Source organism: Pituophis catenifer, unplaced genomic scaffold (assembly GCF_029215685.1).
Source record: "Pituophis catenifer annectens isolate HBS135680 unplaced genomic scaffold, rPitCat1.0.hap2 SCAF_15, whole genome shotgun sequence".
Taxonomy (NCBI): Eukaryota; Metazoa; Chordata; class Lepidosauria; order Squamata; family Colubridae; genus Pituophis; species Pituophis catenifer.
The window spans coordinates 6,271,552-6,289,504 of NW_027256895.1; the positions used below are offsets into that span (position 1 = coordinate 6,271,552).

Below are 17,953 nucleotides of genomic sequence, written 5' to 3' on the forward strand. Positions count from 1 at the left end.
ACCAACCGAAGACAATTTGATCAAAAAAGTTTTGGAATGTGCGGAAATAGATAAATTTACAAAGGAGATACAAGAAAAAGAGGAAACAGAATATTACGTAGTGTGGGAGAAATAGTATGAATGGCTGGAGGAGAGAGATAAAAGGCAAGGAAAAATTAAATAATGGTTGAAATAGGAGTAGAAGTACAATAACAAATATGAGGAAACAAAAACTGTAGAAATGAAATTGTGCACATGGGTATTTATATGTATATATGTAAATAAATTAATTAATATTAGAAGAATATGTACAAAAGATACTGTTGCCGTAATTCGAGGATCAGACTCAATAATAAGCTCAGCCTTCTTATATTCAAACAGAAGATAATTTATTTACAGAAGGCATTCTTTATTCACAGAGTGATTGCAGAAAGAAGCAAGGGGAATGAGTGTGCATCATCTTTTATACCAAGGAGGCGGGGTTAAAAGTGGGGAGTGGTTAGTGAGGAATACATTAGAAGAAGGAGAATGAGTTAACTATTGACACTCCTGGATATATATATTTCTTTCATTCAAGAATGAGGCATTTACACATGACAGATACATTAGAATAAGGGAGAAAAAATGTATGAGTAAGAAATTTTTACTGATGCAAAACGGTTGAAAAGGAAAAATTGTTAAAGCTTTCTTTTTCTTTTTGTTTTTTAAATGTTTAATATTTTTTTTAAAGTGTTCCATTGTTTTTTACAATTACCTGCCAAGGTTGCAGCTCAAAAAGTTTAGCAGTTTGAACCTTCCTGAAGGATCTCTGATGGAGCTGAGAGGACAACATGGCATTTAAAGCATGTGCTGCTGCATAAACACCGTTATAGATACTGTAGCTATGTACAGTGGTTCCCATCTCAAAGAGAGGCCCAGGGAGGTCCTGTAATCTCTCTTTGCCAGTACACATTTCATTCTTCTCTATTTCCATACCAGGATCTGGAAAAGTACAGTCAAATGCTCGTTCCCAAAACTCCTTCAGGAAGCCCTGATGTTTGGTCTTGGATGGTTTTATGCCCTCAAGAAACTTACTGAACCCCAGAAGTTCTCTTGAGTGAAGTGAAAAAGAAATGGCACCCTGGAAAACGTTCAGGTCCCAACTTCTTTGCAGGAAGGATAGTGTGAAATCAATGCCACTTGTTATGACCCATACTTTCATAGGTGAATCTTTTAATTTATTTCTGAGATCTAGTACGAATAGAATTGTCCTCAGCTGGGCCAGCGTCACTGATTCTCCATAGATGAGGAACACCTTGGTTTTCTGATCAGTTAAAGGTACAACGATATATGATGTTATTTCCATCATTTCCTTATAGTTATCCAAATGGATGCGCTGTGGGATTTTTTGTCTGTAAGCTGTGCAGATGCCATTCTGGAAAAGCAAAGCTTCCAGAGTCTGCAGGAATTTCTGTCCATTGTCATTGTCATGAATGAAGATCCCGATCCAGGTCCATCCAAAATGTTGAAGCAATTTAAGAATCCCCAAGTATTGTTGGGCTTCATTGGAGACCATGGAATAGAACGAAGGGACCAGAGTGGAATCAATCTTCCCAGGGACCAGGGCACCATAGGTGAGCTACAAATATAATTATGATTTTTAAAGCCAGCAGACAGCTTCATCTCTGTACGTCTGATTTTGCTACCATTTTTTGAATAATTTGTCAGTGCATAGGAAACCATGTATTAGTTTGGGAACTGTTTCTAAAGTATTAGTGCATAATGCATTTCCAGCAATATTTTTTGGTCAGATTAACAGAATTGGAAGGGACTTCATAGTCCAACCCCAGCTCAAGCAGGAGACCCTACACAATTTCTGACAATTGGCAGTCCAATCTTTTCTTGAAAGTCTGAAGTGATGAAGCTCCCACAACTTCCGAAGGCAACTTCTGTTGAATCTCTCCTTGGTCAGTTTCCATCCATTGTTCCTTGACTGGCCTTTGGGTGCCTTGGAAAATAGCTTGACTCCTTCTTCTCTGTGGCAGCTCCTCAAATATTGGAAGACTGCTATCATGTCTCCCCTGGTCCTTCTCTTCACTAGACTAGCCATGCCCAGTTCCTGCAACCGTTTATCATATGTTTTAGTCTCCAGTCCCCTAATCATCCTGGTTGCTCTCCTCTGCACTTTTTCTAGAGTCTCAACATCTTTTTTTATAGTGTGTTGACCAAACCTGGATGCAGTTAATTAGCCTTTCAATTACCCTTTCCTCCTTTTAGAATCACCAGGAGTTTAACGTGAGAAAAAAATATGTAATTCCATGTTTTATAGTGCAAAACCCCTACCTGTGGAATCTTGTAGAGACCAAGGATATCTGCCATGTAAAAAGAGGTATCAGAACCAAGTCCTCCAATGATGGCTATCAGGTTCCTCTGACTGGCACATTTATAGTTGGGAAGAAAGCTACTTGATTTGAAGAGCAGATCCAAGGTGGTCCGATAAGTCATCTTTGCATCAAAGTAGCTGTCGTAGATATGGATTCCAAGGGTAACATTAGGCAAGAACTGGGGATCCTCATTGATCTCCTTCACAGCAAAGGCCACAGCAAGGGCATGCTGGTAGAACTTTGTAACCATACTGAAAATAGAAGTGCATTCTTTTTCCAAACATGTGCAGAAATCAAGCTTCCAATATTTACAAAGCTACAAAACATCCTTAGCCAGCATCCTATTCATGTTTGCAAAAACACTCTTTTACTTGAAGTTTTTTCTAAAGTCAATTACATAAGCCCACCTAGTTTTTAAAATGTGATTTGCAATAAAAAACCTGAGAGATTGAAATCAGTTAAATGCAACACTATAAGAAATATTAATTTTTTTAATTGAATTGAATTTTAATTGTAACTGTATTTCTTTTTTAAAAAAGAAAAAACATGGTTCACTATTCAGAATTATTTGGTAAGAGGGGTTGTTGTATATATTCAATCAATTGATCAATAAATTTAGAAGTTTAGCATAGAAGCCATTAAAGGAAAAAAAATGAAGAAGGGATGGAGCACAGGGGCCACAAGGACAAAAACACAACTGTTATTATTGCAAGAAGATAAGGAAACGTTGAATAGAAAGTTCTGTTATATAAAATATAGCATTATAATTGATGAAGCTTCTTGCAGAAGAAGCAAAATATCTTAGGACATAGAATAATAGAGTTGGAAGGAACCTCATAGGTCTTCCACTCCAACCTCCTGCTTGAGTAGGAGATCCTATATCTGTCTGTGGAGATTTTCAGTCATTAGGATCATGGTTGTCCCAATGGTACTTTTTCAAGAGACAATTGGAATTTCTGGTTTTTCTTTAAAGATGTTTCACTTCTCAGCAAAAGAAGCTTCTTCAGCTCTGAGAAGCAAATCATCTTCAAAGGAAGAACAGAAAGTCCAGTTACTGTACCTCTTGAAAAAGCACCATTGGGGGACCCTATATCATTTCAGACATATGGTTGTCCAGTCTCTTTTTGAAAGCCTTCACTGGTAATCTTCCATGTTCTTCCTTTTCCTCTTCAAATAATAATAATAATAATAATAATAATAATAATAATAATAATAATAATAATAATAATAATAATAATAATAATAAAAAAAAAAAAACAATCCAGTTGTCTTTTGAAAGAAAAGACATTAAACCTTCAAAATACAGTAACTATGACCTGGATTTCTGAGAATCTCCATAGGTAAAAACACTTACTCAGAAAAGTCAGCTGAGATCTGTGAAGGCATTTCCTCAAATAGATCTTCATTGAATGCATACATAAACTGAGAGATCATCCCACCAATGAGAAGATCAGCTGGCTGGTACCACTCATGAGGAATGGGGATAAGATCACTCTGGTGACATTTCAGACTGGTTTTTTCTCCCACTAAGTTAAAGATCAGAGCCAAAACCATAGATTGTTTCATCGTCTGAGAGAAAATCTCAGCTTTTGGCATCTGTACAGTCTGGTTCATTTCAACTGCCATTTTAATCCGCCTGTGATGGGGACCATTATCATTTTTGAGAAAAAATAGATTGGTTCCCACTTAAAAAGGAGATAAATGCAAGTCGATGTGTGTCACCTGAGCCTGCTAACATTCTAACTTCAGATGGATATCAGTAGATTAAAAAGGAAGAGATTTGAAAAATTAACTCTTCAGAAACCCACTTACATCAGGTCCCTCCTCCCAGTTTTGAATATCAGAGGCATAATAGACATGTTCAGACTTATTTTCCCCTGAGAAATAGTTGAACAATAGGTTGGCTGAAACAAAATTGATTTGACGAAATCTGGAGAGAGATAATTCAGAGAATAATTCTTTGAATGCTGGGTTTGGAATTCTAAATAACATTTTTTTGCTAATAATTGTATTTTCTTTCTTCCTTCAAGTTTGGAAGGTAGTGTGGCATATTGAGTTAGCAAGTGTGCTATGCCACCCATCTATGCCCATTTAGTTTTGCTGACCCAACTGCAACCACCCAGCCATACCCACCTAGCGGCTGTGAGTTATCCCCTTCTTTCAAGAGGAGTTGGAAAGGAGGTTACGTACATGGATAGGGGTTTCCAACAAATCCTTTGGCAGCCCTTCAGGTTCAATCATTGCTTGGTGACGCAATGCTAAGAAAGCAGAATTTCAGTCTAACTATGGCCACAGTCAGAAGTTTGATCCTGGTTGACTCAAGATTGACCCATCCTTCCCTCCTTCCAAGGCTGATAAAATGAAGGCTCAGATAGTTGGGGGCAAAATGCTGACACTGCAAACCACCCTTAGAGTAATGTAACACACTATGGAGTTGCATATAAGCTATAATAGCCTTTGCTATTGCTATACCAGTGACTCTCTAACACACATCAACTCGGGTGTCATTTTCTTTATTCTGATTAACTCTTAAATGGGACTCATTGCTCTTGCCTGTCATGTCAGATGATTTCAGTGTGCTTTTTTGCATGTACATCACTTTCTCTGGAGTTTTTCTATGCCACTTTCAGCCTTCTGCTTCTCACGATATGGCTTCACCTTGGGCCTTATAACAACTATTACTGTATTTTTCGGACTATAAGACACACTTTTTTGTCTCCAAAAAAGGGGCAAAAATGTCTCTGTGTCTCATAGACTGAATATTGCTGAAGCCCCGCCCACCTGCTGGCCATTTTTTGGCCTCTGCATGCCCCATTTTTGGGCCTTTTTTTTTTGGTCGGTTTTCAGGGCTTTTTTCTGCCCATTTCCCCCCAAAAAAGGGCCAAAAAAAGCCTCGAAAATGGGATATAAAAGCCCCCAAAATGGGCTGAAAAAGTGAAACCTCTGCTCAAGCAGAAAACCCTGATAGACAAATGGTTGTCCAAACTCTCCTTAAAAACCTCCAGTGTTGGAGCAACACAATTTCTGGAGATGAGTTATTCTATTGATCAGTCATTCTAACTGTCAGGAAATCACTCCTTAGTTCTACCTTGGTCCTCTCCTTGATTAGTTTCCATTCATTGTATCCTCTCCTGCCTTCAGGTGCTGAATGATGCCCAGCTTCTTTGTAGCAGCCCCTTAGATATTGGAACACTTGTCACCCCTTGCTCTGCCAAAATGTTTGCCTTTGTCGGTAATTTGGTACCCAGAGGATGGGGAGCTCTGAAGCAAAGCAATCTGACATCTGGGCATCATTATGTGGAGTTTTGTTGACCAGAAATATCTTCTGGAGAATGAGCAAAACCCTAAGAATGCATTAATGCCAATAAAAGGAAAAACTGGAGAAAAACCAGGAGAAACATTTGAAGAGGCATTTTGTAAAGCAAGCTTAGACAGCCATATTCACAGGAAGGCTGAAAGATCTTCCCAGGTCATCTGAGAATGTCCAGACAGGACTTACCTTGGTGTTATTGATAAAGCAAATCCACAAACATGTGAAAAATGCCTTAGAACCCCTTGAAGTCAGAATGCCAAGCTTTTAATAAGACTGGACTGCCTCAGAGGAGAGGTTTCAATGCTTTGTATATCCTTCTTGATGAAGAAGCTAAATATTATTAGGGAAACAGAATTGATGATAATTGATATTTGAATCCCCAAATCTTACCCATACTAATAAACATTGCATCAGAAAGGAAAGATATCTAATATTGTAACTCTTTATTCTTATTATCTTCACCATAAATCTTGGTAAAAAAGTTGAATAATATTAGGAAATATAAATGACATTACAATGGATTTTTGATCCCAAAATGTTACACATACTAATCAATATTCTACTAGAAAGTAAAAAAAAAATTGAATTCTTCAGTTCTTTCTTCTTACCAGCTGATCCCTGGTATTCATCTCAGGTCTCAACAGAATGATGTAGCATTTAGGGAAAAAGATACATCCCAGTAATCCAGCACTAGAAGCTAAAATGGAGAAGATCTCCACAGCCGACAAGGCTTTTCCCGTGGAGCTCAGATAAGTTGGAACAAATAGCACCCAAACACTGCAAAATACCAGCATGCTAAATGTAATGAATTTGGCTTCATTGAAGCTGTCCGGTAATCTGCGAGCACAGAAGGCCACAAAGAAGCTGGCAAGAGCCAGGAAGCCCATGTAGCCTAGGACACAGGAGAACATGACCGGAGAGCCTTCGTTACATTCATTGATGATGGCCTCGATCACAGAATGCATGTTCAACTGTGGGAATGGAGGGAAAGATCCTAGCCAGATGGCACAAAGGCTAACTTGGATGAGAGAGAAGAAAAGGACAATGGATGTTGCCATCCTTTTTCCCACCCACTTCTTCATGTTGGAGCCTGGTCTGGTAGCCATGAAGGCTACAACCACAGTGAGGGTTTTGGCCAAGATGCAAGAAACAGCCACGGAGAAGATGATGCCAAAGGTTGGTTGTCGGAGAAGGCAAGTGACTTCACTGGGTCGACCAATGAACAGGAGAGGACACAGGAAGCAGAAGTAGAGGGAGATAAGCAGAATGTAGGTGAGGTCCCGGTTGTTGGCCTTCACCAGAGGGGTATCTCTGTGCTTAAGAAATATTCCTAATATGAGAGCAGTGATCACCGACAATGAAATAGAAATGGAGACCAAAGTAAATCCTAGAAGGTCATTGTAAGAAAGATATGTTACAACTTTGTGAATACAGTCATCTTTTCCTTTGGTTGGGTATTGGTCTTCTGGACATTTGAGGCATTTTTCCATATCTTTAAGACAGATAGAAAGGAAGGCAGAAAGAAAGATTTCTGGTTAATTTGTCTATAGCACTTTGTCTCCCAAGGAGAGTTGTAACATCATGAGTTTGTGTGTGTTTGTGTGTATCTTTATATATATCTTTAGATAGATAGATAGATGATAGATAGATAGATAGATAGATAGATAGATAGATAGATAGATGATAGATAGATAGATAGATAGATAGATAGATAGATAGATAGATAGGTAGATAGATAGAGTGGTGAGATGCAACCAGTTTTTAAACAACCGGTTCTGTGTGCACAGCATTCAGAACACAGCAATTTGAAGCTCAGCTGTTTACATTTTTACATGTAGAACAGTGGAGGTGCAGAAATCAGCTGTGCCACGCGAATCAGCTGAGCCAGAAAGAAGGAAATATAGGACAGGATAGAGCAGGGACGGGTGGGTGGGGCCAGCTGATTATCAGCACTACTGGTTCACCTGAACCAGTCCGAACTGGTAGCATCCCACCACTGGATGGATAAATAGGTAGATATATAGATAGATTCTGCAAGGAACCAGAAGATTTTGAGTTCTACTCCCACCTTAGACAAAACGTCAGTGGGGTGACCTTCACTCCGAGACACCAAAGGTAACATGGACTGATTTGTATTTCACATAAGTCGCAAAGCCCCTAACATGCTTTTTCAAGGGGCAACTGGACTTTCTGCTTTTTTTTTGAAGACGCTTTGCTTCTCATCCAAGAAGCTTCTTCGGCTTCTTGAATGAAAAGTGAAACACCTTGGATGACAAGTGAGTACCATGTGATGGGGTGAGCTCCTGTCCTTGCCCCATCTTATGCCAACCTAGCATTTCGAAAGCATGCAAATGGGAGCAGATAAATAGGTACCATTTTGGTGGGAAAGTAACAGAACTCCTTGACATCATGCTGCCTTTGTACTCAAGAGATGTCAGTTTCAGAGTTCTGGTTAGTTCACTGATGCAGCAGTTTATATTACTGCTGTTAGATGAGAAACAAGAGACTGTTATAGCAATGGATAATGTACCTGTTTTGTTTGAAATCTCCCCTTCAGGGCAAGGAACACAGTCATAGCAACAAAATTTTTCCCCTTCCTTCTTTTTCTTGTGTTTTCCACGATGGCACTGTTCATTACACACTGAAAGGGGACAGACCTAATATAAGTAGGAAAAAAAAACTGGAATGAGAATGGTACATCCAGGTATCTCTATGTACAGGTGGTCCTTGATTTACAACAGTTCATTTAGTGACCATTCAGAGTTTACAGCAGGATTGAAAAAAGTGACTTCCAGCCGTTTTTCACACTTACAACCTTTGCAAATCCCTGTAATCATGTGATCAATATCCATATCCTTGGCAACTGGTTCATATTTATGAGAATTTGGGGAGGGGGTGTTCCCATCTGGTCTAGCTGAACTTCTTTTGTCTGGTTTAGGTGACATTTTTCCTTAATGACTTAGTTATTTGCCAAAATGTGCTTGTTCATAAGGCAACTGTCAATGCAGGAGCCATTTTTGAATGTCTTCAGGGTTGCCACAGTGAGGCTGGATGGAGCTGTGAAAAACGGAGGGGGAGTATAGATAACTGAGAAGAACATGTAGCCAAAATAACATTCTTTCTTCTGGGAACCAAGGACACTCTCACCAGCACCTGGAGGGGCATGGATGGGAGACATCCAGAATGGGGAGACAGACCTGATTGGGGAATGTGATGGTTGTGTATGATGGGGGGGAAGAACTTTGGACTTTGAACTGGGTGGGGAAAACATGGGGAACTTCAGAGTCGGGTTTTACCAGTTGTGCCAATATCACATGCCTAATAAATCTCCACTTTGAGGAAGTCTCTGGCTATGGAGTTTTTATTTCATTTGGGTATTTATTTATTTATTTATTTAATTACATTTATATGCCACCTTTCTCCCGTAGGACTCGGGGCGGCACACAGCATAAAAACATGTAACAATAAGAAATCCTAAAAACAGCCAATATAAAACCCCAAACAGAATAAAATCTCATAGCAGATCAGGGAAATTGCTGAAACAGCCATATCTTCAGGTCGGTGCGGAAAGTGCGGAGGTCAAGGGTCGTCCGGAGCCCAATGGGTAACCCATTCCAGAGGGTTGATCCGGCCACCGAGAACACCCTCATCCTGGGGGCCACCAGCCGACATTAACTGGTCGATGGCACCCGGAGGAGGGCAGCCCTATGTGACCGCACAGGGTGGTGGGAGGCCGGTAGGAGGTGGTCCTGCAAGTACCCCGGGCCCATGCCATGTAGGGCTTTATAGGTGAGTTGTTACACGGGAGTAACGGAAAACTCCCTTAACAACCCGTGCGGCCTCATTCTGGACCAGCTGGAGCCTCCGGATGCACCCCAAGGGCAGCCCCATATAGAGGCCATTGCAGTAATCCAACCAAGAAATAATGAGAGCATGAGTGACTGTATGGAGGGCATCCCTGTCTAGGAAAGGGTGTAACTGGTGCACCAGGTGAACCTGTGCAAAAAAAACCCCTTGTCACGGCCGTCAGATGATCCACCAAGGACAGCCGAGAATTAAGGAGGACGCCGAGATTATGAACCCTTCCAGAGGGAGTCAGTGACTCTGAAGTGATGGGGCAACTAGATCAGTATCCACAGCCACTCAGTCTTGGAGGGGTTGAGTCTATTGTTTAATGCATTGTAAGCCGCCCTGAGTCTCCGGAGAAGGGCGGCATATAAAAATAAATAAATAAATAAAAAATAATAATAAAAAGTCTGAGCCTGTTTCTACCCTTCCAGACCCGTACTGCCTCCAGGCATTGGGACATCACGGAAAGGGCATCCCTGGGTTGGTCTGGGGTGGAGATGTAGAGCTGGGTATCATCAGCATACTGATGATACCTCACCCAGAAACTATGAATAATCTCACCCAGCGGCTTCATATAGATATTAAAGAGCAGGGGGGAGAGAACTGACCCCTGTGGCACTCCATAGGTGAGGGGCCTCGGGGAGGATCTCTGACCCCCCGCCCAAACAAACTGCATACGGCCCAAGAGATAGGAGGAGAAGCACCCTAGAACAGTGCCTCCCACCCCCAACCCCTGGAGCCATCACAGTAGGATACCATGGTCGATGGTATCGAAAGCCGCTGAGAGGTCAAGTAGCACCAGAATGGAGGAAAACCCCTCATCCTGTGCCTGCCAGAGATCATTCACCAGGGTGACCAATGCCGTTTCCGTGCTGTGCCCACTCCTGAAACCCAATTGGTACTGGTCCAGATAATCCGTTTCCTCCAGGAATTGTGGAAGTTGGTATGCCATCACAGACTCAACAACCTTCACTATGAAGCAAAGGTTGGAGACAGGATGAAAGTTGTTCAAGGAGGCCAGATCCAGAGCAGGCTTCTTGAGGAGGGGTCAAACCACCACCTCCTTAAGTACGGCAGGGAAGACCCCATCCCTCAAAGAAGTGTTGATAAACGCCTGGATCTAGTCTCCAGTCACCTTTCTGGTTGCCATAACAAGCCAGGAAGGACATGGGTCCAACAAACATGTGGAGGCCCCCAATCTACCCACAATCCTGTCCACTTCATCTATGGAAACAGGGTCAAAATCAACCCAGATGTTACCTTCAAGACTAGCTCCCACTTCCTCGTCAGATCCTGCCCAGTCAGAGTCTAAACCCATTTGGATCTGAGTGACTTTGTCTTGCAGCAATTGTGCAAAGTCCTCAGCACTGTCTAGTAAGGGGTCCTCCCACGCTCCCTGATTGAGGAGGGAGTGGGTCACTCAGAACAAGGCTGCTGGGCGATTTTCTGCAGATGCAATGAGAGCAGCGAAATAGTCCCGTTTCGCCGCTTCCATTGCCACAAGATAAGACCTAATATGGGTTCTTAACTGTGCTCAATCGGATTTGGAATGGGATGATCTCCAACAGCCTTACAGGTGACTCTTCTGGTGCTTCATCTCCCGCATCTCCCACAGGTTTCCGTCTGAACCCCTTAAAATTTTCCTTAAAAACTTCCCCCAAAACCCCCTCAACCTCCTCTTTGTACCACCTCTTGGGGTTCCAAAACCCATAATCAAGGTAGGCCCTCGATAGTATGGAGGGCCAGACCTGGGAGAGGGGGAGTCTCGCGGTTCAAGAAGCTCGGCCGCTGAGTACACCCAAAAACTGAAAAGATGGAGATGACATCTGGCCATGGTTCCATAGGATAGTCTAGAAAGTCCTGGAGCCAAGAAGCAGGCAACTTTTACTTGGAACCCTGACAGCAACTGGTCTTAGTTTTTGTTTGAAGACATTTTGCTTCTCATTCAAGAAGCTTCTTTAGATTTTCAGTTAGAATTGAAGATGTTTCTTGGATGAGAAGTAAAACATCTGCCTTTTGATAAAGCACCTTTGGGACAACCATATCCTGGATATAATAGAATGGAATGGAATGGAATGGAATGGAATGGAATGGAATAGAATAGAATAGAATAGAATAGAATAGAATAGAATAGAATAGAATAGAATAGAATAGAATAGAATAGAATAGAATAGAATAGAATAGAATAGAATAGTTGGAAGGGACCTTGGAGGTCTTCTAGTCCAACCCCCTGCCCAGGCAGGAAACCCTACACCACTTCAGACAAATAGTTATCCAACATCTTCTTAAAAATTCCCAGTGTTGGGGCATTCACAACTTCTGCATGGATGACATGTGAATCTCCATAAAGACTTAGTAATTCCTTATCTATCTCCTGAAGGAATCTTTTAGATCACATTCCTGGCTACCCAGCCTCTTTACATGCCTGCTTCATCTTTAGGTATGGCAGCTTCAGTCTAGTCTCACAAACTGTGTGGTGATTCACTTTACAACCTTAACAAAAATGTTGTCAAGTCAGTCACACACAACTCAACAGCTTCTTTGCTTAACAGTGGAAAATCTGGTACCAAATATGGTCATAAGTCAAGAGCTTCCTGAATACAGAAATCATAATATTTGGAAAAGTAGTATTCCCAAGCCTATAGTATAAACAAAGCATCACATTTTTCATTTGTACTTTAATTGAAGTACAAGTCAGATTTAGAGCCTGAAAAACAGCTTATATCCCAGAGCAGTAACTAAGTTGAATTCTACTGTATAGTGCAATACTAATGCAGTATCAGGGGTTTTCAATTCAATTGTGTAGAATGTGAAGGTTGTGATTATTATTGTTGTTGTTGTGTACATCAGTGTATGATGTACACTGAAGGTGGCATTTATTTTTGTTGTACGAAGTGCAATGACAATCAAGTAAACTTAAACTTAGAGAGGATTCTGCAGATTCTACAGATAGGTTGAGATTGCACTAGAAAGAAAATAAGAGGGACTGATGTTCAGCCTTATGGCATATTTGGTCTGAGTGTCCAGGTTTTGTAGTAAAGATAATAACAGTCCTATTATTTGGGGTGATGTGTGTGAAAGCCACTGAGAAACCAAAATTGGGAACTGGGGAAAAGAGAAAGTACAGGCAAGGAAGCAAGTGGAATGATATGGAGAAGTGAAGGAACACTTGCCTGAGGTCCTTCAAACATGGCAATGTTATCTATGCTAAATCCAGACCTCATTTGATGGGAAATCAATGTTGATGATCCAACTGGAGAACATGGGCTCTCTCAAGAAACCACAAGAATACATACCTGATTGAAAGCTCTAGGCCACAAAATCATATTGTCACTGATGACAAATTCATCTTCTTGGGGTCCATTTGGATTGATCCATCCAATTTTCACCCTCTTGAAGGACCTGTTTGGAAAAATGACCATGTGCACAATGTCAATTCCACCTCTCATTTCCTTTTGCTCATTGAAGGACACGGTGTCACCAGCAGAATTGTTGAAAGAAACCCTTTGAAGATAGGGATGGAGCTAAAGGAAAGCCAAGAGGAAAAAACAGAAAAGCTTACAACATTTAGAAGAAAGAAAACAAAAGGGATGAATATCCATTAGATTTCATTTCTGCTTGCAGTTAGGGTGACATAGTTCTATTTCCCTAATTCCAGTCATTAATTCTGATTAAGAAATATTATGACCTCACAGACCTCAAATGAGCCTCAGGCTAATTTCTTCTCCATCAATTACCTAGAATAGAATAGAATAGAATAGAATAGAATAGAATAGAATAGAATAGAATAGAATAGAATAGAATAGAATAGAATGGAATGGAATGGAATGGAATGGAATGGAAGGGAAGGGAAGGGAAGGGAAGGGAAGGGAAGGGAAGAGGAGGGTAGGGAATGGAATGGAATCTAGAGTAGAGTAGGAATAGAATAGAATAGAATAGAATAGAATAGAATAGAATAGAATAGAATAGAATAGAATAGAATAGAATAGAATAGAATAGAATAGAATAGAATAGAATTCTTTATTGGCCAAGTGTGATTGGACACACAAGGAATTTGTCTTTGGTGTATATGCTCGCAGTTTACATAAAGAAAAAATAAAATTTATTCGACAAGAATCATAAGATACAACACTTAGTGATAGTCATAGGATACTAATAAGTAATCAAATCATACTAAGAAACAATAAAGACAGTATAAGTTGTAAAGATTCAAGCAACATGGATATAGCCATAAGCGTGAAGAAATAGGTCCTAGTAAGGATGAGGAGAAGAAGAATAGTAAAACAGTCCTAGTAGTTAATTTGACAGTGTTGTGGGAATTAGCTGTTAAACAGAGTGATGGCATCCAAGAAAAAGTTGTCCTTGTGCCTTGTTGTTCTGGTGTGCAGAGCCCTATAGCATTATTTTGAGGGTTGAAGTTGAAACAATTTATGTCCAGGATGCGAAGAGTCTGCAGATATTTTCACAGCCCACTTTTTGACTCATGCAGTATACAGGTCCTCAATGGAAGACAGGTTGGTAGTAATTGTTTTTTCTTCAGTTCTGATTATCCTCTGAAGTCTGTGTCTGTCTTGTTGGGTTGCAGAGCCAAACCAGACAGTTTTAGAGGTGCAGATGAAAGACTGATGAGCTTTCAAAAAGTTGCCTGTTCTCCGAACTACTCAAAATTTCCGCTACCGGTTCTCCAGAAACTGTCAGAACCTGCTGGATTACACCCCTGGTCTGTGGTTAAGGGCTACTCATCGAAATAGCTGAAGAGAAAAAACCAATCTGAACATGGGCATAAAAGAGTTCCGTTGTTTTTACAATTACCTGCCAAGATTGCAGCTCAAAAGTTTCAGCAGTTTTCACCTTCCTGAAGGATCTCTGATGGGACTGAGATGACAACATGGCATTCAAAGCATGTGCTGCTGCATAAACACCATTATAGATACTGTAGCTATGTACAGTGGTTCCCATCTCAAATAGAGGCCCGGGAAGGTCCTGTAATCTCTCTTTTCCAGTACACATTACATTCTTCTCTATTTCCATATCAGGATTTGGAAAAGTACAGGCAAATGCTCGCTCCCAAAACTCCTTCAGGAAGCCCTGACTTTTGGTCTTGGATGGTTTTATGCCTTCAAGAAATTTATTGAACCCTGGAAGATCTCTTGAGTGAAATGTAAAGGAAAGGGCACCCTGAAAAAAATCCAGGTCCCAACTTCTTTGCAGGAAGGATAGTGTGAAATCAATGCCACTTGTCATGACCCATACTTTCATAAATGACTCTTTTAATTTATTTCTGGGGTCTTGTATGAATAGAATGGTCCTCAGCAGAACCAGTGTCATTGATTCGCCATAGAGGAGGAATACCTTAGTTTTGTGATCAATTAAAGGTTCATCGATATATGAAGTTATTTCGATCATTTCCTCAATGTTATCCAAACAGAGGCGCTGTGGGATTTTTTGTCTGTAAGCTATGCAGATGCCATTCTGGAAAAGCAAAGCTTCCAGAGTCTGCAGGAAATTCTGTCCGTTGTCATTGTCATGAGTGAAGATCCCGATCCAGGTCCATCCAAAATGTTGGAGCAATTTAAGAATCCCCAAGTACTGTTGGGCTTCGTTGGAGACCATGGAATAGAATGAAGGGACTAGAGTGGAATGAATCTTCCCAGGGACCAGGGCACCATAGGTGAGCTACAAATATAATTATAATTTTGAAAACCGGGGGACAGCTTCATTTCTGTATGTCTGATTTTGTTACCATTTTTGAAACAACTTGTCAGTGCATAGAATTGGTTTGTCAATGCACAGAGAACTATGCATTAGTTTGGGAACTGTTTCTAAAGTATTAGTGCATAATTCATTTCCAGCAATATTTTTTGGCCAGATTAACAGAGTTGGAAAAGACTTCATAGGTCATCTAGTCTCCCCTGGTCCTTCTCTTCACTAGACTAGCCATGCCCAGTTCCTGCAACCATTCATCTTACGTTTTAGTTTCCAGTCCCCTAATCATCCTGGTTGCACTTCTCTGCATTTTTTTCTAGAGTCTCAACATACTTTTTATAGTGTGCTGACCAAACCTGGATGCAGTTAATTAGCCTTTCAATTAGCCTTTCCTCCTTTTAGAATCACCAGGAGTTTAACGTGAGAAAAAAAATACGTAATTTCCATGTTTTATACTGCAAAACCCCTACCTGTGGAATCTTGTAGAGACCAAGGATATCTGCCATGTAAAAAGAGGTATCAGAACCAAGTCCTCCAATGATGGCTATCAGATTCTTCTGTCTAGTACATTTGTAGTTGAGAAGAAAGCTCCTTGATTTGAAGAGCAGGTCCAAGGTGGTCCGATAAGTCATCTTTGCATCATAGTAGCTGTCGTAGATGTGGAATCCAAGCGTAACATTAGGCAAGATCTGGGGATCCTCATTGATCTCCTTCACAGCAAAGGCCACGGCAAGGCCATGCTGGTAGAACTTTGTAACCATACTGAAAATAGAAGTGCATTCTTTTTCCAGACATGTGCAGAAATGAAGCTTCCAATGTTTACAAAGCTACAAAACATCCTTAGCCAGCATCCTATTCATGTTTACAAAAATACTCTTTTACTTGATGTTTTTTCTAAACTCAATTACATAAGCCCACTTAGTTTTTAAACTGTGATTTGCAATAAAAAACTTGAGAGATTGAAATTAGTTAAATGCAACACTATAACAAATATTATTTTTTTTAATTGAATTTTTAATTGTAATTGTATTTTTTTTTAAAAAAAAGAAAAAACATTGTTCACCATTCAGAGTTACAGTTTACTTGGTAAGAGGGGTTGTTGTACATATTGAATCAATTGATCAATAAATTTAAATTTTTAGCACAGAAGCCATTAAAGGAAAAAAAATTGAAGAAGAAGGGATGGAGCACAGAGGCTGCAAGGACAAAAACACAATTGTAATTTTCATGAGAAGACAAGGAAATGTTAAATAGAAAGTTCCATATGCATAGAAAATTTTAACTGACATCAAGTTTATTGCATTATTATAAATGAATGGGAAAACCACAGCTCAAGTCAACTGGCTATAAAATATAGCAGCATAAAAGTATATCTTTAATATAGTCATACTTTATTTATTTATTTTATTTTGCAAGCTAGATATTGTAACTGTTTTCACACCAAAGAAAATAGAGGCTGACTATTTTTGTTGTTGTTTCCTAGCACTTTACCTTTCTCTAGAATCTTACGCCAATGTTTCAAAATAAAAAGAATTATCCATAAGGATGGACCAATGCTCTGGTTACTTAACAGTAGGGCTAATACTGAGTAAGGTATTATAGTTTATGAAACATTATCTCTCACAGACAAGGTTCCTCAGTTCCACCCTTGTCAGTCTGGCTAATATTTGCAGGTGTAGTGACCAAAACACACATACACACAAACATATTTTTTCAAAGTTGCATTTTTTCTTGCAAAAGGCAACTGGACTGTTTCTTTATTTGTGTCATCATTTTCCAAGGTATCAGTGGAGATTCTCAGTCATCCAGATCATAGCTGATATAGTTGTCCAGTTGCTTTTTGAAAAAACACCTTTGAGATTCTTCTCAAAGATGCTGCATCAGTTATAATGATAACCAATGAACATTATGTGTAACCTATAACATTATAACTGTTGTATAATCTATAGCATTATAATTGATGAAGCTTCCTGCAAAAGAAGCAAAATGTCTCAGAAGATAGAATAATAGAGTTGGAAGGAACCTCGTAGGTCTTCCAGTCCAACCTCCTGCTTGAGTAGGAGATCCTATATCTGTCTGTGGAGATTCTCAGTCATCAGGGTCATGGTTGTCCTAACGATGCTTTTTCAAGAGGCAATTGGACTTTCTGGTTTTTCTTTAAGGACGTTTCGCTTCTCATCAAAAGAAGCTTCTTCGGCTCTGAGAAGCAAATCATCTTCAAAGAAAGAAGAGAAAGTCCAGTTACAATACCTCTTGAAAAAGCACCTTTGGGAGACCCTATATCATTTCAGACATACAGTATGGTTGTCCAGTCTCTTTTTGAAAGCCTTCCCTGGTAGTCTTCCATCTTCTTCCTCTTCCTCTTCAAATAAAAATGAACAATCCAGTTGTCTTTTGAAAGAAAAGACATTAAACCTTCAAGATAACTATGACCTGGATTTCTGAGAATCTCCATAGGTAAAAACACTTACTCAGAAAAGTCAGCTGAGACCTGTGAAGGCATTTCCTCAAATAGATCTTCTCTGAATGCATACACAAACTGAGAGACCATCCCACCAATGAGGAGGTCAGCTGGCTCGTACCACTCATGAGGAACGGGGATAAGATCACTCTGGTGACATTGCAGACTGGCTATATCTGCCACTAAGTTAAATATCAGAGCTAAAACCATAGATTGTTTCATCATCTGAGAGAAAATCTCAGCTTTCAGCATCTGTACAGTGTAGTTCATTTCAACTGCCAT

General features: G+C 40.1%; 2 protein-coding genes across 2 annotated transcripts in view; both read right to left on the bottom strand.

Moving 5' to 3' along the window:
- The window catches only part of LOC139324801 (vomeronasal type-2 receptor 26-like), a 16,224-nt gene extending 12,256 nt beyond the window's left edge, over nucleotides 1–3,968 (bottom strand). The window contains exons 1-3 of the mRNA XM_070954550.1: nucleotides 3,697–3,968; nucleotides 2,302–2,593; nucleotides 734–1,597 (exon numbers count right to left, since the gene is read on the bottom strand). Of these exons, the coding sequence (XP_070810651.1) occupies nucleotides 734–1,597; nucleotides 2,302–2,593; nucleotides 3,697–3,968 (1,428 nt within the window). The remainder of the gene's footprint in view (nucleotides 1–733; nucleotides 1,598–2,301; nucleotides 2,594–3,696) is intronic.
- Nucleotides 3,969–5,538: 1,570 nt separating this feature from the next.
- Nucleotides 5,539–17,953, bottom strand: LOC139324802 (vomeronasal type-2 receptor 26-like). The gene is made up of 7 exons (XM_070954551.1): nucleotides 17,682–17,953; nucleotides 15,681–15,972; nucleotides 14,317–15,180; nucleotides 12,801–13,028; nucleotides 8,186–8,312; nucleotides 6,264–7,147; nucleotides 5,539–5,667 (listed from the first exon to the last, which is right to left on the bottom strand). The coding sequence occupies exons 1-7, from the start codon at nucleotides 17,951–17,953 to the stop codon at nucleotides 5,539–5,541; spliced, it is 2,796 nt and encodes a 931-aa protein (XP_070810652.1).